The following is a 20,742-nucleotide window of genomic DNA, read 5'->3' as shown; positions in this document are numbered from 1 at the left end:
AATTAAATACAATTTACATAGCTGAAGTGTTGGCTATGCCATTGATGGGGATGTTGGGGATGGGGTGCATTGTTCAGTTTGCTGCTTTTTGGGCTCACATGCTTACTGTTTGACCAAGGATATGCCCTTAAGTCACCTGAAGATATATGGGTCAGATGTTAGTAAGTGGTTTAGGTAGTTTTATTTGTATGTACTTCATACCTAAACATCAGCCCAATTTCTGTTTTGGGTATCTTCATGGTAAGGTGGGGGTAATAATAAACCCAAACAAACTATCATTACCAATGCTTGATATATTTGTCATGACTAGGATAATTTTATTTACACACATCCAAGGCTTTCTGATAACTTCAAGAAAACATCCTATTAAAAGTACCAGTCTAAAATATACATTCAAGACTTCTTATGTTATTCTTAACAGTACAGAAACTAGGAGAACCAGACTTTTGAAATAAATCGGTCCAGTTCAGTTCCTCCAGTGCTCCTGGTCTCGACTGTGATCCCTGCCTCTCGCTGATCTCTCTCTATCAGACGGGTCGCTCCGCTCCCTGTTCCGGCTTCCCTGGCTCGAGTGCTCGGAATGCCAGTGTCTGTCCTCTCTCCTGCCCCTGTCAGAGTCCCGCTGGCTGTTATACCACCGATCCCCCTCCTTCTCACCAACTTTCCCATCCTGCAGGCTGCCATCGTGGTGGCGACTGCTGCTGCTGCCCTGGAGATCTCTGTACCGGACCCCACCCCTCTCACACTCCCTGCTTCTTCCTTCATTCTCCTTCCAGGGCTTCCTGTCCTCCTTAAATCTCTCGGAATCCGGAAAGCGACTGGTGCTGACGTACTTGTCATACCCAGAATCCTCCTTTTCTTTTTTGACGGTGGGTTGGGTCAGGGATGGCGTTGCCACCCTGCCATGTGAATTTCGGCTGTCTGAATCCCCCCGCCTCTCCTCCTTGGCCTTCTTTTTTTCTTTTTTCTCTTTCTTCTTTCTCTTTTTCTCTTTCTTTTCTGGAAAAAAAAAGATTAAACAAATGCTTAAATATAACAGCTGTTTTGCAATACTGATCGAGACTTTAATTTCATTGTTATTAGGGGGGAATCTATAAGGGAGATATCCACCCTATAATATCAAGGGACTAATTTCTTTCTCTATAAGAGATACAGCCCCTGCTGTCACTAAGTATATTCCACTGTTGTACAAAAAATATAATACAGCAATAATCCTAGCGAGATCCATACAAGCGTGAAAACAGTTACATTAAGATGCATGGTCTCAAAATTCATTAAACTAAGATTTTGGTTTGGCAAAAATATGAAACATCTGAAGTCCAATCCCCGTTAGGTCCCGAGTTCTACCTTTCTTGCGCTTCTTTTCTGGCATTTCACACTCCTCTTCCTCGAATTCTGAAGAGGAAGGAGGCGGGGTTTTCGGAGCACAGCCCTCTTCCCGTATTCGTTTCGTCACTTCATCCAAATCCTCAGAATCTTTAGGGGGACGGTAATTGGCAACATGATCCACACGGATCGTTCTGCCCTTTATCTGTGAAGGAGCAACAAAGGTTTGTGAGGACCAGAAACACTTTCAACTTCCTGCTAGTATCAACTTCCTGCTAGTCTTTAACTAGTCATTTGCTGTTTTTTATTTAGATTTATGTGTCGCCTATTCTAAATCCCCATTTCTGAATGTTCAACAAATGTTATTTCACATAAAAAAGTCTATTTTAAGAAACCTAAAACATAATCCAGCTGCAACAAATTGGGACACACAATGCATAATATTGTGCGTGTGACAGACTCCAAAATGACATTAACTACCCTGCCACCGAAAGAATATCTGATTCACAACTACTGACTGGGTTTACCTTAATTCCATTGAAGTTATCCACTGCCAGAATTGTGCTCCTCTGGTCCTCATAGCAGATAAAGCAAAAGCCTTTAGATTTTCCCGTCTTGTTGTCTCGCACAAGATTGATATTGGCGATCTCACCATACCTGCCAGACAAATTCCATCAGAGGTAAGCTTGTGGAAAGGGTAGACTTAAATCAATGCATTTTTTTTAAATGGCAAACTGTTAAGTTAATAAATAACTTACTGTGAGAACACACAAATTATGTCCCCCTCTGTTAAGTCATACGGGAAACCACCTGTCAGAAAGAAACATCAGTTAAAATGGTGAATAGCACAGATCAATAAGAAAACATATTGAAGACAGGTTTACAAACCCAGATGGCTTTGAACAGTATAATTCAATTATTAAACAAGCAATATACATTTTATGAAAAACATATTACAAATGAAGAAAATCTCAGTAAAGTTGAATGAAAATAAGATGATATTTTAGCACCCTAGACTATATATTCCTTAAATAATAATAATAATAATATCTACTTATTTGACACAACACAAGGAACTCTGCACATTAAAAAAGGGTTTATTATTGCAGGATTACTAAATTAACAAGTATGAACGCTGCTCCATGAAATGGCTTAACTTACCTATAAATATCCAGGCACTGTCCTTATATTCTGCATGCCAGGAGACTTTCTCATTTATGCCAAGCTGTGCTTCCCTCTGGTTCAGTTCATTGATCAGTTTAACCTTTGTAAGAGGACTTTAAAGAGAACACCGTTTGTTGGCTTCCAACCTTATTCAACCCAAGTGCATGTAATCAAAAGATTTAAACACATAGGAAACGTTGACTGAGTTTATTACTCTTAACTGAATCTTAGCCAATGTCAGACTTTTTTTTTTTTTTTATCAAATTAACAGACATAAGCTTTCACCTGTCCAAGGTTCAAATCCAATCTCATGCAGTGCTGTCCCATTTAAAATAGTGTTATAAAAGTGTCACCATGTAAATTTATAACTTGTTCGTCACAACTTGATGGTAAATAGATAAAGTAATAAAATAAACAGAAATTTGTTTTTTGGATAACAATTTTCTAATCCTACACCAGAAAACTCATACCGACCCAGTATACGCCACTCGATTTTACCAGTACACTAATGGCATACAACTAACTGTGTCGCTATCCAACAACTGAGTAGGAAAGCTTAGAACAAAAGCGAAACTGGTCACACATACAACTGAATTTCTTTAGAAAACAAACACACACGGGTACAGAATAAAATGAGCCCTTAAATTGTACAACAAAGCAGAGCTTTGGAGCATAAACTAACTCTGATAGTACCACGTTGCAACGTTACATATCCGTCAATACATTTGCATGCCATACAAACAAGTTACGTTTTTTGCAGCTCGTCCTAATAATAATAGTTACTTAATTAGATTTAGTAGAATAAAACTCCAATGTTATTACACGCTGCGTTTATGCGATATATACACACAGTACACAAACTGCCTCAACGCCAGCTTCCTACTCGTTGCGGGTAGTTGGACGAGAGTGTCAGTTCACAATGATCTCCTTTTGTAAAAAAATAAAATATATATAACTACTTTCGTAAAGATTTTAAATTCAACTTACTTCATTATATAAATTCAACCTCGACTTCCTGCGTCCCTTTGCGTTATTTCCGCTTCCGGGTCGTGCAACGAGCGAAAAATACCTCATGAATATTTGACACGGTTTGAATATTCATGATCGCAGTTGACGTATGTAGTTTAGCGGCGTCTCTTGCAAAAGTAATTGAAAGCTTTTTAAAAAATTATTATTAAGACCTGCTACAGAGGACAATGTAATCTTCGCTTTGAAATCCCTTAAAAAATATTTATAAATAAGAAGACATTCCTGATAGACAAAGGACAGTTTCACACAGCCGTTAAACTTTATTCACAGCATAGTATGCAAACTCCATCAAGGACAACAAGAGATTTTGAATCATTTTACTTAGTTTATTATAAGTTAAAAAAGAATGGACTCTCATATAATTCAAAGTAAATGTGTGGCACACACCCATATACCCTGATCTTAACCGTGGCCTTTTTAATCAATGAGCCGGTCCAGGACAAGGAATTGCTTCTGTTAGATATCATTTGGCTTTGTTTGTAAATGTTCATTTTAAGGCATCAAATAAAGTATATTGGGTCTGTAATTCATTTACAGAATTTGAACGTTTTGTTTAACCAGTTTTCTTTAGAGTGTGTGTTTCTTTTTTTTTTTTTTTTTTTAAGTTTTATTATTCCATTATGGATTTTTTATTATTTTATTACTCGTTTTATTGCAAGCTTGTTTTCAATAAGCTCTGCTGACGTGCCGTCATCTCAGTCGTATGAGTGGGAGAAGGAATAGCAGAGTGCTCGAGCCGCTGACAAAAAGCCCCGCGTTATCTGCTGCGTGCGGACCAGATTGCATGGAACTGCCTGCTGCTGTCCACTCACTGAATCAGTCCCTACCTGCAGCCACAGCCGGAAGACATTAGAAATGTTATGGGAATAATGCAAACCAATTTCCGAAGAGATGAAACCATTTTCATGAGCAATTCTCAGTGAACTTTACCCCCAGCAGCACAAACAGGTACAGCATGCTGTGATAATTGCACTGTAGGTTTTGTACAAGACGCAAAGAAGGTCAGACCTATAGCATTAATTGAAACTTAGAACATATAAATAAAGACAACAACGTTTTATTTGTGATACCTTTTAATAGGATTAGGTGAGTATGTTTAGACAGGACAAAATAAGGACCAGACCACAAGGACTAGGTCAGTTCAGCCACAGAAATAAACACACACGTTTGTGAAAGCCACTCAGAGCCCTTACTTACCAAATACCCTGGTATCCCTGAATAGATATTCGTCTCCTCTTTAAAAATATTCTATACAATTCCATGAAGAAACCGATACAAGTTGAACATAGACAAATATTTACTGTTTAATATTTCAAATGGAGTATTAAAAATACAGAAACAAATTGTGTACATTCAGTATAATAACAACAGCTTTATGGATAAATATGAATTCTTAGTTGGGCCTTAAGGTTTACTTCTGTTCCCTGAGCTACATTTTGCTTCATCTGTGCTGGATTTTAACCCAGGTTCCAGCTATTAAGATGAAGTCTCTGTAAGGGGCTAAAACACTGAGCCAACCCAGTGTGTTCAGCACAAACTAATCAGAGCTCCTTTTAAGACAAGTGTTTGCAAATGTTCTTTTGGTTCTTTGTCCAGGTTCCATTACTGAGTGTTGCAGAATAGCAAATGGTCTGGATCACACTGCAGGAACAGCTGATGAGACAAGAAAAGAATGGTGTTGTCGATTAAATAATCTGATGTTTGTTGTAGCATACTGTGTACAATGCATGGGTGCACAACCTGAAACCCGTGGCCCGTATTTGTCCCCCCAAGTGTCAACCAGCAGCCCCCACACACTGTATAAGCCCACACTACAGGGATCCAAGGAATCAAATAGCTCATACACTTAACTGTAATTTTGTACCACCAATAATTAGAAATTGTGACATAAAAGGTTATTTTATTGCCATAAGCCTTCCTATTTGGACACATTTCTTTCAAGTTTGTTTCCTTCATACTTCATTAAAGCAAAGCAGGAGTCATGGTTAGAGGAACAAGGACAGACTGTCTAAAATCAAGTCAATTGAAATGTCAAAATCCTGAGATTAATTATTTTATGATCTTGACAACCAATCCCCCCCCGTCCCCCCGTCCTCAATGAGGCACCGTACCATGATGGCTATTAGTGCCCTTTTACTATAACCTTCTTTATAAAAGGGAAAAGGGCATGATGGAAAATTATGTAATCAATTAGCCAGGCTCTAACTTCAGGGACTGTATAAAGCAAATAAAGACATCTGTATCCCTCTCCCCTTCATTATACTAATGGAATAACACAGGAAGCCTAAAACAGAATCGGCCTCTGTACCAATTTTTTCTATTGAATGGCTGGCATGAAACATGCCTTATCAATAGGTGCACAAGCCGTAACCAATAGTACACGATTCTCAAACGATTAGCATTTTAAAAATATCATTAAACATCAACGTTTCGGTGCTACAGAACCTGAATGTAAACAGTCATTAATTGTGTATTAATAACAGTCAAAGATAAACTATGTGGTGTCATGTAATGGCTGCAGTGCCAAGCACACTGGTGACGAGTGAGGATAGGACACGCACACACATTCCAGAAATGGAAATACAGGGGAAAACAACAGGAGCAAAACCAATTGAAAAATAACAAAGAACATTTGAAATGTTAATGATGCTTTCAAGATCTGAAAGAAAGAAAACATGAAAAATCATGCATATCACCCACGTCCGCATCTGATGCAAAAAAAACCCCAAAAATTACAAAAAAATAAAACAAAGAAAAAAATGACTTAGTACCTCTAGCTGCAAATTGACAAAGATGTTTAATCTGAAACATAAGAACAGTAAATAGACAATGGAAGCTATTTTATGTGCTAAGAAATTCAAACATTGCAGTCAACCCTGTATCTAACCACCTGTCTATTAAGATCATCTTAAATGCTCCATTTACATTCTTTATAAGCAGGGTTGACTGTAAGAAACACAGAGAAAGGTCGTGGATTATGAAGAGAAAATAATACACAGTAGATATGGTTGGTTCATTTACCTTCCCTCTGGTTGTTTTCTGTGGGGATATGAGCAACGCTGAAGACTCTGGCAATGGTGGCAGATGCTGGAAAGATCCTGACCCTCATTTGGGCAAACATGATTCCTACCTGTTCCCTTACCTCCAGCTGCCAGTAGGCATACACAAGCGGGTTGAGCAGAGAGTTGGAAAGCCCTATGAGCCACAAATAGTTCTCGATCACTTGGTAAAGATGACATCCCTCACAGAATGCTTGTACGACGCTGGTCATAAAGAAGGGTGTCCAGGAGATGGTGAAACAGCCCACCAGGATAGCCACTGTCCGCAGGGCTTTCATGTCTCTTGTGTAGTGTCCAGTCTGAGCTCGGTGGGAGCCTGCACGTTGAGCCTCTCTGATCTGCCGCTCGTGCGAGTAAGCAATCTTTAAGATGTCACAGTAGAAGAATATGAAGACCAAGAAGACAGGAAAAAATGCCACGCAGAAGACAATAATCGTGTCCTTGGGGCGCACCACTAAGAAGAAGGCACAGAAACCGTCATAGTGTTGCTCATTCTGGAGATCCTTCACCATCACGGGCAAAAACCCCACCAAGAAGGAGAATAACCACAGACCAGAGAGGCATGCAGCCAGTGTGCGGGTGGTCATGATGTTAATGTACCGGAGGGGCAGCTTGATGGCCAGGTAGCGGTCGAAGGCAATCAAAAACATGGTGAGGATGGAGGCAGCGCAGGGAGATGTCACACAGGCCATGCGCAAGAGGCATCCGGTCTTATGTGTCATAGAGGCATGGGCATTGAAGAGCTCTGTGGCGATCCCAGTTATGCCGATTCCCACTAGGATATCGGCCACAGCCAGGTTCAGCACAAAGTACCAGTTCATGCTCCCCTTTTTCTGAATAAGGAGCAGCAGGGCTGCTGCAATCAGGAGGTTGGTGCCAATGATGAGGACAGACGAAATGGTCAGGATCCAGGCGATGATGTTAGGGTTCATAGTGCTGTTTTAGGAAGCATCCTCTTTTTCATAATCAGCAACAGATATGCTTTCAGCCCCGTCATGTCCGAATGTTGTTGCTGTCCTGGCTAAGTGACGTTTGTTAAATTCTTCCCACTGCTTTTCCTGTGAATTCTCCAGTGTACACATACACCGACACGCCCTCTCACACACTGATTACAGTTTTCAGTGGACATCAGCTGTTTTAAAATCCCGATTACAGTGCTGCATTGTGGCAGATATTGCATCTAGATTAATATTTAGTTAGCATGCATGTATCACACATGCCCGCACAAATATGCAATCAACTGTTTGAACTGCTTTCCTCCTTTTTCTTATTCTTCTATTCCTATTCAGCAGCCTAGTATCTCAAACACTGTTTAAAGTCACTTTACAGCATCTGGAATCTTCTGTGACCTCAAGGTCTTTAACCACAGCCCTCCACAGACTGAAATCTGACAACAGTCCAGACTTCGCCTCTACTGCTGGAATGTCTTTGTGCTCAAAATAACATCTTTTCTTCATAAGTGTTAGAGGTGAAGGCTGTGGAATAATTATTATTTTTGGTTGGTGTAATGGGCGGTTTCTCTCCCTCTCCCTGTAAGTCTGTTGGTTTTGGGCAGTGCTGATTAAAAACATCGGTCTTTGACAGTACCAAATAGAACCCTCCCCTCGCTGGCTACTTCTTGGTTGCTAGACAGCAACACATTTTCTGTGATAAGTACGCTTTTTATTGATCTTGGTTGCTGCTATGATCCAGCGTACAACTGTGTTCCGAGCCTTCATACGTGTTGACACATTTTATCTCTCTAATACACTCCAGCCTCATTAGAACGCATCAGCTCATATTTGTTTACATTGAGTGGCTGCCAGTTTGCTAATTAGTCACACCTGCATGCTCTCTGTGTTTATATCTTGAAGAATTCTGGCCGGTTTCTCTTCTGCTAATCATCAGAAATAACAGAAATATATATAATGCAAATCAACTTAATTCTGGGAGGCCTCAAATATCTGCTCATCAATCACTTTGAGTCATCAAAACCACTCCCAAAGTTTATCATGGAGCTGCTTTACAAAATGATGTGAAAACTAAAACATTTTTACAGTGTCTTTCTCCTGTTGAAAAGCAACTAAATTATTTATGACTGAACAATACATTTCATGAAAGGCTTTCTAATGCCACTTAAAACTGGATGACTGAATTGATCAGTTTTTTGTATTCCCCTAATACTCAACCCAGTCCATGTGATGCTGGCACACAGAAATACCTTTTCAGCTGAAACACTGAAGCCTAAATTTGCCCCACTTTCATAACCCAGGTCAGAACAAACACAACACTCACGCACAATGTAGGAATGCTATTCAAAGCTACTAGAGGTTTCAGCTCCATTCAGTCCCCTCTTTTGTCAGCGTTTATACTGACAGCAGCACTAAACCAGTCAGGCATCCAGGCCTCTAATCGGACTTCTCTGCTGCCCTACTCTCACCTGAAAGCCAGTTTTCCCACTGCTGAAAGTTTTGGCTATGAAGCTTTGTCAAGTTGTTTTATGTTTTTTTGAAAGACATACGCCGGTTGCTTGTTTAACGCTTGATTTTTTCTGAGCTGGAAATGTCCTTGAAGAGAAGACTTCTCTCGGTGCTACTGTGCTGCCTCTCCTGTTTTGCCTCGCTCTTCTGCCTCAGCCCAGACCGCAACACCAGCATGTCGCTCGGTACCCGGTGAGTCAGCGCACCTTCTCTGGTCTAGATCTTATTAGTTTGGTTATCATTGTGTTAGTTCTCCTTATAGAGATAAAAACTAGAATAACTAGAATAAACAATGCAATGCACTTTCAAATAAACACACTCAAACTTGTGGACGGTATGGATTTGATCTTTTGATGAAGACGATTAGTAGGTTCACAATGTGCTTGCTGTTTCACTGGTAAGAAGAGACTATTACAAATCTCTCTCTTCTCTAACCTGGTCTAAACCAAGTTGTTGCTACTGTAGATGTATAGGTGTTGCTGGTGATTTGCAATCAATGGCACAACTTGTAGGTTGTTAGTGGATTTGGGACAGTGGTGTTTCCTAACTTGTACATCTTTTCATGCATCTTATTGCTTAGGTGTAGACCCCCACGCTTTAATCACACAAATCTGCTCACAAACGCACACTTGCTGTCAAACACACCTGGTCACAGAAACACATACATATAGTCTAAAAAGCAAGTGATAGTCTTGTTAAACACTAGTTGTTCTGCTAAGTACAGTGCCCACTGTTATCCACTATTCTGTAAAGTCCAAATGTCCTCTAAAATTACAATGCAGGTTGATAAAACAGGTTTTTTTTGTAAATGAAGGTGTGATTTAAAATTTCCTCAATAAGTGGAGGTTGAGAAACCAGACCTTTATTTTCAAATCTATTAACCTTATTTGTGTTTTATACAGTACCTGAGAATACCAATTGAGCAACATATCTCATTTTAAATCGTTACTTTACATGCACATTAATGGAGTTCTGACTTTTTTTTGCTCCTAAATAACATCTGCTTTAAGCGTGGATGTCCCTAGCACATTTCTGTGTAAATATACACTCACACTCGGCTTGGAGCATGTTTACAAATGTACCTTTACCTCTCAGCGCAACAGTATTTATTGTGACTAAAACTATAGAAATCACTGAGTCTGGAAGATAAACGGAAGATAAACGATGAGTATTTTATGAAACATTTGTCCATAGGCTGAATTCTGCAGCCCTGTTGTGGACAAAACAAGCTGTATCACGATATGTAGCGATCCATACTGCATGTGTCATGACAAATAATATTGTGCAATTTTATTGCCATGTTTTTATGGTGATGATTTCAAAGCCCAGTAAACTGTAAATGCATTTTGTATTGTATGCTGAAGAGACCTCACACCAACAGTATATGAAAATATGACTTTTCATTTTGTATTTCAGGAATCTGTTCTCTGCATTTCACCATCTGTACCAAAGGGCTCTCCGGCTATTGCGGACAACATTGTGAAAATGGAAGCTTAGGAACGAACTCTCTAGCTGCCCTGCCTCCTGAAGAAATATTTGATATTGATGCGTTTTAATTGAGCTTTCTTTCCTGACTGTGGACTCTTAATACTTTATAGCCTGGCATTTTCATTGGTTTATCATGGAGGAAAAACTGAAATGAAATAATAAAACATTAACCTTTTTTAAAAACTGATTACAATGGCCTTATGTAGTTCCATCTTTATGTTTCAGACACAAAGGATTTCCGCTGCTGCATTAGTAGGGCTACTTTATTTTTGGTTTTACAAAGGGTTTATTTTCCCCTGGTTTACACGCTTCAGATCATAAACCAGTCTGATCTGCTTAGTATGGCTGTTAAAGAGCCTTTAACTATACAAGATAAAACCTTAGCTCAAACAGCAGGAGAAAGGGACCTCACTTCTCCCTCTTATTATAATTTCCTTTTCTTTATGTTGGTTAATGCTTTAAGTGGAGGTGTGATGTGTGATCTAAGTTTTTTTTTATCTGATAAATGTTCAAATAAAACAGAAGTAACATTTTAAAGCAATTTAAAAGATATGACTGTAGTACTGTTTTCCTTGTGAAATCAGGTTAAAAATAGAAGTCACACTTTACTTTAACAGGTGGCTGTTTATTTGAGTAAGTTAACCAGTCACTGAAAGGAATGAGCATTGGTGCTTGCTTATTCACTTGAATTGTAATTTTTCTGTGACACATGCTGGGCAGGTGGAACTGGATCAGCCAGGTTTCTTCTGGTGTGGGATACTCATATGCTACTGCAATTATAGTGACTGAATATAATATGCCTAAATAAATATTTGAATGAAACCCTGCATTACTGTATGATACAATATAACAGTACTGTGTTGTATGGGGGTGCTTGTGTTAAACTAATCAGTCTGCATTGCAATGTGTATTCCCCAAAGTTAATGAATAACACTCATTCATAATACAACTATCATATTCTTCAGGTTGTACAAGAAACATCACACCATTATTTACTGCGCGTTTGATCTTTTAGAAGGAACAGGTTCTCTACCCCCAGCCCCCTGGCTTTTTAATTCATTGGCTGACACGAGTCCCGCCTCTTTTACCAGGCCGGTAACTTCCTGTTGGCCAGTTCCCGTTTGTGCGCATGAGCAGTGAAATTGAAGTCTGTATGTATGGGTCTAAATTTTTTGCATATTTTTTTTTTAATCTCTTGGAAAGAACATAATTTTTACCTGAATTACCAAGTTTGTTTTACAAGGACCGCGCACACAGGTATGCGCTCCCAATTCTATTATTAGTAGTATTAGTAAGTATGTAATCAGTCGGTCAGTGAGCTATTTTTAATGTGCACGGGTGATTCTAAATAGATGACATTTATTTATTGTGCTAGCCACGGGAGGTCAACTGCATTGTAAATCCCGTCATATTGTTTAAGTGTTATTGTTACTGCATATATAGGTGGACAAATGTATGTTATGGTATTGCGTGTGTGCCTGTTGCAGTAGTTTTTCAAAAGAGGATATATAATTGATTTTTTTTTTTTTTTTTTTTTTTTTTTTTTTTTGTCTAATAATTTTGCTATGGACCAATAAAATTGCATGAAGTGACATACATTATTAGGACGTATTGTTGTTTAAAATAATATAGATAAGAGGCGCGTTATTAGGTACTGTAATGTATGCCTAATGATTCTTTTCAGTAAAGTAAAAACTCATTGGTTATTAAATTCACTACTTGTATAAAAAAAATAAAAAAATAACGCGGTCCACGGCTACTGTCCGTGAAAGAGTGGTTATTTGGATGTGTTCTTTTTAATTGTGTTGTGTATTTGATTCCTACAGTGGGTGGTGCAGCAGACCTTGCCTTGCATTTTCATGGCGAGGAGTCCAGTCTGTAACAAGTGAAACGAGTTTGCTGGCCTCAACCCAAATCCCAGTGCACGTTAGTCCACATCACAAAATTAAGAAAGTGCTTTGGAGCGCAGATCTTATGTTGTTCCTTCCCTATATGTACACCTACAGTACCACCTTCTCTCTGCCTTTATTATTATTATTATTATTAATATTATTAATTGAGCAGACGGTTCTGCCTCAAAAAAAAAAAAAGAGATTCTGGCCAGGAAGATTTGGCAATTGGAACAAATATGTACTGGTTCCCAAGTGGACATGCACGTGATTTATAGACAAGGTGCAGCTAATAGTTGATGTTTACAGTAAACGACTTCACTGTAAAAGGGTCATTTGAAAAGCAGGAACCTACCAGTTTTGACCAGGATAGATCACCTACATTTATTTTTTCTAGCCACTTTTAAAATTTTTTTTTTAAAGACTGTCAAGCACGATTGATATATACAGACGTTATTTCAGAGAAAATTGTGCATTCTTTGTTTTTTGTGGAGGGGTACCAACAAATTTGAGCACGTCTGTGTGTGTATATATATATATATATATATAATCTCAAGTTTTAATGAAGTGTAAGTAGCATGCTTAGTTGAAAATCACATACTGTGCCTGGTCTCCAGGTGAACACAGGTGGTATGTTACCATGGAAGCAGTAACACTGACTTTCATTAACGGTGTCACGATTTTCCTGCAGACAAAGAGGCAGCTACACTCCCTGAAATGTCAAATCTGAATTGGAAGCCTTTTATTTATGGAGGTCTGGCATCGATTGTTGCCGAGTTTGGTGAGTAAAGGTTTGTATTTGGGGACATTTTACAATTCCTGGTCAAGACAAAAAGCCCTGAACACCTTTTTCTAAATAGCAGGCCCCATTGCAATTGCATAAAACACAGTTCAGTTAGTTTTTGCAAGTATTTTTCTTCAAGTTTGCTGGTAAATTAACATGTGCTTTTTGCCATCTTTTCCCCAGACTTGAACTTTTTACCAAGCTGCGAGTATAAACGTGTTAGTAAAATGGCTAGGAAATGTCGTGCATCGTTATTGGCTGCTAACATTCCAATGACATAATGGTTAAAATAGTACAGCCAGTGGTGTATATCTCATTTAATTCCAATCAGAAAAATCACAGTTTTTAAGAGCTCTACAATTGTCTTTGCAGGTACCTTTCCTATTGACCTCACCAAGACCCGACTTCAGGTCCAGGGACAGACATTCAATGCCCATTACACAGAGATCCGGTACAAGGGTATGTTTCATGCCTTGCTGAGAATAGTGAGGGAAGAAGGATGCCTTGCTCTTTACTCTGGGTAAGACATCGATACCTTTTTTAGTTAGTTTTAATTTTGTCAAACTGGTCTTTTTTAAATGATGACAGTATCAATGTCTACCAATCACTGGACCCAGGTCTTGCATTAATATACATTTCCTCATTCCAAAAATAAGAGCCATGCATAAAACGTCCTTGTGCAAGGCTGTAGGTGGCTGATTAGAAATAAATATAACTGTACAGTATTTCTTTAGTGTGGATGTTTTTATTTATTGTTCTGTAGTAAAATGATTGTGGTTTCCCCCCCCGCCCCCATGCAGGATTTCTCCAGCTCTCTTGCGACAAGCGTCTTATGGCACGATTAAGATTGGCACTTACCAAACCTTGAAACGTTTGTTTGTAAGCCGCCCAGAAGGTTGGTGTTGATGGATCGTTCTTATTTTCTTTCAAATGTTTTTTAACCCATTGTGTTCCTGGTTGAATTGATATAGAACCTGTTTGAAAGACAGTATTGAAACATTTTCAGTTTTCCAAACGTCAGTACGGTATGATTGTTTCTAGGAAGGGAGTGATTTTGTATACCTACAGGTATGAGTAATTGTTAGCATTAAGCAGATTACATGCACACTCATAACTTGAGAGAGGTTCTCTGAGAAATAAAGAGAATTTTAATAGTCATCATCACAGATTTGGACAATAATTTCAGGATTACTCACCCAACCCAAGGAGTCATAAAGATAAAAATGTTTTGTCTTGAGGCTGTGGTTTTGAAACTCCCAGAACTTTTTCTTACAGGATCTGGTAACAGGGTTGGTATGTTTTCGTTTTGGTAACAGAATGTGTACTGTATATATTTAGCAGAGGGACATTTCTTGTTAACGTCTTCGTCACACGTTTGGGCAGTGTGTATAATTTTTCTTTACCTGCAGAGGTAGCCATTTCCACCGTCATTGCTTTGCTGATGATCTGTCTGAAAACGCTATGGCCCACATTAAGGACATTGTGTATATAGTGAGCCATTTCATATCCCTTGGATGATGTAGTTTACTGTGTTCTAGAAGTCTCCTTGGAACTTACACACAGTTCATACTGTACGTAAGTGCTGCTGGTGAGAGGTAGTAGTGCTAGTAACAAGCTCCAGTGTTTGTCTACCTGATAGTAGAAAATGTTTGTGCATTGCACAAAAAACGAAACTGTGGCTGTGAATAAGGAGTATTTGAAATGTGTGATAAGGAAGTGTATTGGGATAAATCTGACCTTTTAGCTAGCAGCAGTGGCCTCTGCAAAGATCACTCTTTTTGAGAGTCGAGCATTTCACACAGGATTTAAAGTACATTATGTTGCAAAGGATTCATATAAAAGCAAACCTGAATTTAAAAGAATTACTGACGCATTTTTACTGAACCACTAGAAACGTTACGTCCTGTATGTGAAACGGGATCTGATCCTAAGCGATTACACTGAAGTGCTGTAGTTAGTGCTTTACGTCTCTGCTGGCAAAGCATTGCAATTATGTTTTGATATAAAAAAAATACAATTCTCAAAGAATTATGTTTCTCAGTACTCAAACGGGTTTTTGAACCTCGGAATTTCACAGAAACAGCAGAACTATTTATTACGAACAATATTATTGCTTTAATGTCAGGACAGGGGCACAGTTGCTAGGTCTGTTGTCTGCAAGATCAAATCTTTAAAAATGTGGCACAATTATTGGAACCCGTACTTGATAGCATAACATTTTCTCTTTTCTTTTTAAAAAGTGTGTATGTTGCTTGTTTTGATACAGGCTTGGTTTGACTGATGGTTGGGCACAGATTAAGGGTCCTCCTGTCAGTGTTACCAGCGCTTGGACCTCTCTTACTGTTGCTCGCATTGATCAAGGACAAGTGTAACTATTGTTCTAACTTGATCCATTCTCCTCCTGTGTCACCTCCTGTTTGTTGATTACGCTGTGGCTAGAGATAATTCATGATCCCTGTCGAACGACAGTATAATAATTGTAGCCTCTCCTTGATTCCTTGCTTTAATGGATGCGTATGTACATTAATACAATACAGTATCTCACATTTCACAGACTGTAAGTCAGTCTAAATAAACATATATAGATTGTGTAGCATCATTTTCTTCTGGGGCTTTCATTTAATTCAGTTTTATCCGATAATTATTTTAAGGTTAACATTTTTTTTCTTCTAATGTCTAATAAATGTAATTTAAAATAGATAATATAGTTCTGCATGACAGTGTTTTGGTGTTTTTTATTGATACTGTGATACGTAGTATTGCTTCCATATGCATTGTTTTTTACTTTTTTTAAACCTGATTCTGGAGTCATTTGGTATTTTCAGATGAGACGATGGTTATCAACGTTTTCTGTGGGGTTGTGTCTGGGGTCATATCATCTTCCATAGCCAACCCTACGGATGTACTGAAGGTAAGGCGTTCTGCACCCAAACCTCTGAAATTTGCTTCACAACAAATATGAGCCATTCTAAATACAAATTCTAAAGTCCCACTGTCCAGTATTATCTATTGCTTCAGACTTTATTGCTATTGGATTTAGGGCAACTGTTATAGGTATATAGCATGTTTTTGCTCAGAGTGGGATTCAAAGCACTGGAGCTCTGACAGCGTTTATTTTATCCTCCTTGCAGATACGTATGCAGGCTCAGGGGAGTCTGCTCCCAGGAAGCATGATCGCAAACTTCATTGATATCTACCAGCAGGAGGGAACTCGTGGGCTGTGGAGGGTAAGGAAAGAGATCCAGGCTTGTACTGTAGACATATTTTCAGTGGAAACTGATTGGAGATCAGTGGCTGCACACATCGGTAGCTTCCACTTCATAAATTTTGCTCCAGTGTTTGTGAAAAGGCCCTGATATGTTTTTCATAAACCCAACAGGATTTATCCACAGCTTGTTGGTTTTAAGAAACTGTTTTCTTGTTTTTGCATTTGGAAGATGTGCGTCAGTTGTGTAGTCCAGAATGCCTTGCAGTACGAATTTGCAACATCTCCTTTCCCACTTTGCTTCCTATAGGGCGTTATCCCCACTGCTCAGAGAGCAGCCATTGTTGTTGGTGTGGAACTTCCCGTCTATGACATCACCAAAAAGCATTTGATCCTCTCGGGTCTGATGGACGACACCATCCTTACACATTTCATGTGAGTATATTTGCAGCTTTGTTACAAAGTTAAATGAGTGATAACTTTAAAATATATTACTGGTGTGAGCAACTACTGCCCCTTCTCCGCACACACTTATGATAATGTTCATTGTGCTAATAAATGTAATTTACAGGTCGAAAGATATTTACAGGTGTATTAAAAATGTACAGGCCCACAGTTTTCTGATAAGCTATGATTGGTAAGTATGATTAGTGCCGGACAGTGGTCCACTTTCAGCCCAGTCTCTGTCACCCTAATCCCCACCACTACTACCTGACACGTGCCTTTTCTGCAGTTCAGCTCTTCCTTAAAGCCGCTCTAAGGACAGCAGCTTACAATTTAAATCGACAATGCATCCAAAAACTTCGCCAAAAACTCAGAGATCCACCATCCTTGTTCCTCCTCAGATCCAGCTTCACGTGTGGCCTGGCCGGAGCCCTGGCATCCAATCCAGTGGATGTGGTGCGAACGCGCATGATGAACCAGCGAGTCCTGGCTGGGAACACAGTGCTTTACAAGGGAACTTTGGATGGGCTGCTGCACACTTGGAAGAACGAGGGCTTTTTTGCACTTTACAAAGGATTCTGGCCCAATTGGCTACGCCTGGGACCATGGAATATCATTGTATCCTTTTTTTTACATTTTATTTTTTCTTTACAAGCAATATTTGTATTTAATATTATTTCGCTATCATTTGGCTGGTGTAGGGAGGTGAGGGAATATAAACCATATGGATAATATAGCTACACCGACACTTCTTTGAACATGTGTAGTCTTGTAAGATTGCAATTCCTCCACTAAGATTCTCACGTTAAGCACAGTCACAATGAAAAAGTACAAACTTATGTTTCAAACTGATGAAGACACTAGCTTAAACTCTGGTCGACTCGACCTTGCCTTGAAATTTGAGCTTCACATGCCATAAATGAGTGTCTGCAGTGAGTGAAATCTGCTGCTTCCTTGTTCAAAGTGAGTTTTAGTGACCAGCGAGTGTTATATGTAGCCAGGTTATTATGAAGATCTTTTCTGCCATTATTTTATGTTTTCCTTAACTAGAGCCCTCAGTTTTTCATCACTTACGAGCAGCTGAAGAAACTCCCCTTGTAGTGGCCAAACAAAATATGTGCTTGTTCTATTCTCCTGTGATTGGGGGAGTCAGCCCGACATTGTCCTGCTTGCCTTCTCTATGAAACTCCCAAACACACAATGCAGGGATTTGCTCTTGCACTGGTCACAGTATGCCTCACACCCGTTTTCATTTGCGTTGTATTTGTATGTTATTTAATATTATTTATTTATTGTTGTGTTTAGACACAAATCAATGCAAAAGAATAAGCCGTCCGTCGGGCTGCGTGGCATATCAAAGCATCTCTGTGGAGGTTGTATGAATAAAGAGGGAAGAGGATGACGAATGATTGGAGGAAGGAAGGAAAGAAAGAAAGCAGGACATGAAATTCACATTTCAAAATTCTGAATGTCTTAACTTTTCATCTCCTGATCATCAGGCATCAATTAAGCGAAGACCACCCTATGCTATTTCATTAACTTGCTAAGTTGTCCACCCTCTTTGCCCTAGAATCGCCTGATACCAAAAAAAGATCCCCATTTAAAAAACAGACTGCTTACATCTGTGTGACACCAGAGTCATCAGAGGCAGCTTTGTGGCGCTGTCAGAATTTGTAGCTTTGTGTTCACGTGTTGATTGTTTCAGTCGCCATTACATACATGAGGGTTGCCCATAATGTGGTTGGGGAATTAGTGAAGTTTGGTCAAGGAAGCCAAGACATTAATATAAGTAACTCTTACAGCGTTGTCGTAGTTTGTTTTTGTCTGTAACATGGCGTATAGTTTGTTCTTTATATTTAAGGGTTAGAATGTGTTACATGGCTGTGCTGTCTGAGCAGCCTTATAAATTAAGGGAAAACTTGTTTCTTGCAGAAAAACAAAATGTAATACAGAACCATTCTATGAGACCTTCCTGATGCTTTGGCTGGACTAGGTAAATGTGGTCTTCAGATGACATGCATATACATTAATTGAGAACAGACACTGGGGAAAAGTGGTGTCTGAAAGCAGTTTTAATAGGGGGGAAAAAAACAGAAGAGCAAATTCCACACTCCATGTTCATTGATCAAGTGCCAAGTGAATGTTTTGTTAAGGAGTAGATGAGAATCTACTAATAACCCTGTTAGCGCAGGAGTGTTTGTCATTTCAAGTCATCATGCAAGTTTTTTAGCATTTTATTTTTTAAAATATTTCAGGTTTTCCAGACCTGCGTGATCCACGGAAAATACTTTTTATTTTTTATGTTTTACTGAGCGAAATTCATATCCTGATTCCTGCATTGTAAGTCAGAAGTTGTAATGCACTTCATTCTGTAGTCCATGAACCCTGTAACTTGTACACATCCTAGAAACACCTGTAGGTATGGTTGGCTTTACAGAAGGATCTTTGTTTCGTAGGTCTTGCCTTATTTGTTGCTCTAGGGTGAATAATAAAAATAACAAGTCGGACTAAAGGAGGCATATCCTGGATATAACCGTGTATGATTCAGAACTTTATGTGCCTTTTACTGTTGAAGAATGTCCCAAAAAAACAGATGGTAGCATTGAGTAATACAATCAAGAAGGTCAGAGAGGTGCTCGGTGAGAAGTCGTGTTTGCCTGCGGGCTTGCCTGTAAGCTGCCCAGAGCTGCGTTGTCCTTCGACGCGGTAGCTCTCGGTCGCTGCATGGTGGGTCTGCAGTGTGAAAGGAAGCGGTCGGCAGACAGCGCACCATCTTTGGAGGACAGCGCAGGGGTGGTAGCGGTGAGCTGAGCCTAAAAATAATTGGCTATTCCAAATTGGGAGAAAAAATTATAAAATTGATGACTGATGACTACTAAATTTGGAAAAAAAAAAAGTATTGCATTTTGCATTTGCCTGCAAAACTGTTAGAATTTTAGAATACAGTATTACAATCAGTAGGAGTCATTGTGTTTGTGTGGAGAGAGAGCATTAGAAAAATATTTTTTTATATTTGTAAAGTTGTGTTTTCTTTGTTTTGTTTTGTTGCTTGCAATAACTTGTGCACAGCAGTAATAATGACCCCTGACTCATAGTGAAGACTGGGGCTGAGCTGGGAGTACCACAAACCAGTATTTCCTGGCTCTCCGTACTTGAACACAACTGTCACTACACTCCCTCCTACAGGGTGAGATCATTCCTCTTTATCTGTGAAACATCCTGATTCTTCTTCCTTAAGAATCTTGTGAGTGGTGAAACGAGCTGCATGATTTCACAATTTCACATTGCTGTGCTTGGGGTTTTTTTTTTCACTAGCTGGCTGCTGTCCCATTGTTGGTATGGTCTGTTTAGGGAGATCGGTTGCATTTAAGCTGCCTTTGCACTTTTTAATTGCTGCTTTGAAATGATATACTGTACATAGTACTGCTGATTCATTTCAGTAAATGGAATGTATTATTTAATTGTGTAATATGTAACTAAACATCTGAACAGGTGTGCCCATGCTTCTTAGAATGTCTGTGTAAATTACACTCTGTAATATTTAAAACAATCTGTTTATTTTTATTTCTATGATTTTATGTTATGCACTAGGGTTGAGCAATAGTTATTTGGTATCTGGTGTTGGAGGCCTAGCATGCCTGAGTTGCAATCCTGTTTTAAAGTTCAGATGCACTTGTATATATAATCTTAACTTTAAACAACTGTGAAGGTAAAATACTTCTGAGAAGCTGGTGATGGAACGTGTGCTGTGCGGACAGGAACATAACTGAAACACACTTCGCTGTGCTGTACCCCTCAAATTAGCCAGGTCTGGAACCCTCGAGAAGCCCCTATTGCTCTGCCCATCGGCAGCTTTAAAAAGCTGAGCGTTGGCCCTCTGTTCCCCCTTCCTCTT

The 20,742-nt window shown here is 39.2% G+C and overlaps 3 protein-coding genes across 6 annotated transcripts; 1 reads left to right on the top strand and 2 right to left on the bottom strand.

Moving 5' to 3' along the window:
- Positions 1-294: 294 nt before the first annotated feature.
- On the bottom strand, positions 295-3,602 carry LOC131697832 (RNA-binding motif protein, X-linked 2-like). The gene is made up of 6 exons (XM_058989313.1): positions 3,478-3,602; positions 2,488-2,603; positions 2,085-2,136; positions 1,854-1,983; positions 1,348-1,531; positions 295-999 (listed from the first exon to the last, which is right to left on the bottom strand). Exons 1-6 carry the CDS (start codon positions 3,480-3,482, stop codon positions 467-469), a joined length of 1,020 nt encoding a protein of 339 aa, XP_058845296.1. The 5' UTR covers positions 3,483-3,602; the 3' UTR covers positions 295-466.
- Positions 3,603-4,574: 972 nt separating this feature from the next.
- Positions 4,575-7,862, bottom strand: LOC131697831 (glucose-dependent insulinotropic receptor-like). Its single transcript, XM_058989307.1, has 2 exons — positions 6,541-7,862; positions 4,575-5,172 (listed from the first exon to the last, which is right to left on the bottom strand). Exons 1-2 carry the CDS (start codon positions 7,508-7,510, stop codon positions 5,156-5,158), a joined length of 987 nt encoding a protein of 328 aa, XP_058845290.1. The 5' UTR covers positions 7,511-7,862; the 3' UTR covers positions 4,575-5,155.
- A 3,620-nt stretch (positions 7,863-11,482) lies between these two features.
- Positions 11,483-18,646, top strand: slc25a14 (solute carrier family 25 member 14). 4 transcript variants are annotated; one of them, XM_058989304.1, is made up of 10 exons: positions 11,717-11,782; positions 12,352-12,451; positions 13,106-13,195; positions 13,571-13,718; positions 13,999-14,093; positions 16,024-16,109; positions 16,330-16,425; positions 16,714-16,838; positions 17,249-17,465; positions 17,907-18,646. In XM_058989304.1, the coding sequence occupies exons 3-10, from the start codon at positions 13,132-13,134 to the stop codon at positions 17,946-17,948; spliced, it is 873 nt and encodes a 290-aa protein (XP_058845287.1). In that variant the 5' UTR covers positions 11,717-11,782; positions 12,352-12,451; positions 13,106-13,131; the 3' UTR covers positions 17,949-18,646. The 4 variants fall into 4 exon arrangements, with proteins under 4 accessions (XP_058845286.1, XP_058845288.1, XP_058845287.1 ...); XM_058989306.1 differs by having other exon boundaries at positions 13,106-13,205; XM_058989303.1 differs by lacking the exon at positions 12,352-12,451 and having other exon boundaries at positions 11,483-11,782.
- The last annotated feature ends 2,096 nt before the right edge of the window (positions 18,647-20,742 follow it).

This window comes from Acipenser ruthenus, chromosome 16 (genome assembly GCF_902713425.1).
Source record: "Acipenser ruthenus chromosome 16, fAciRut3.2 maternal haplotype, whole genome shotgun sequence".
NCBI lineage: Eukaryota > Metazoa > Chordata > Actinopteri > Acipenseriformes > Acipenseridae > Acipenser > Acipenser ruthenus.
Note: the sequence above shows the minus strand (reverse complement) of the source record. Positions and strands in the feature narration are given on the sequence as shown.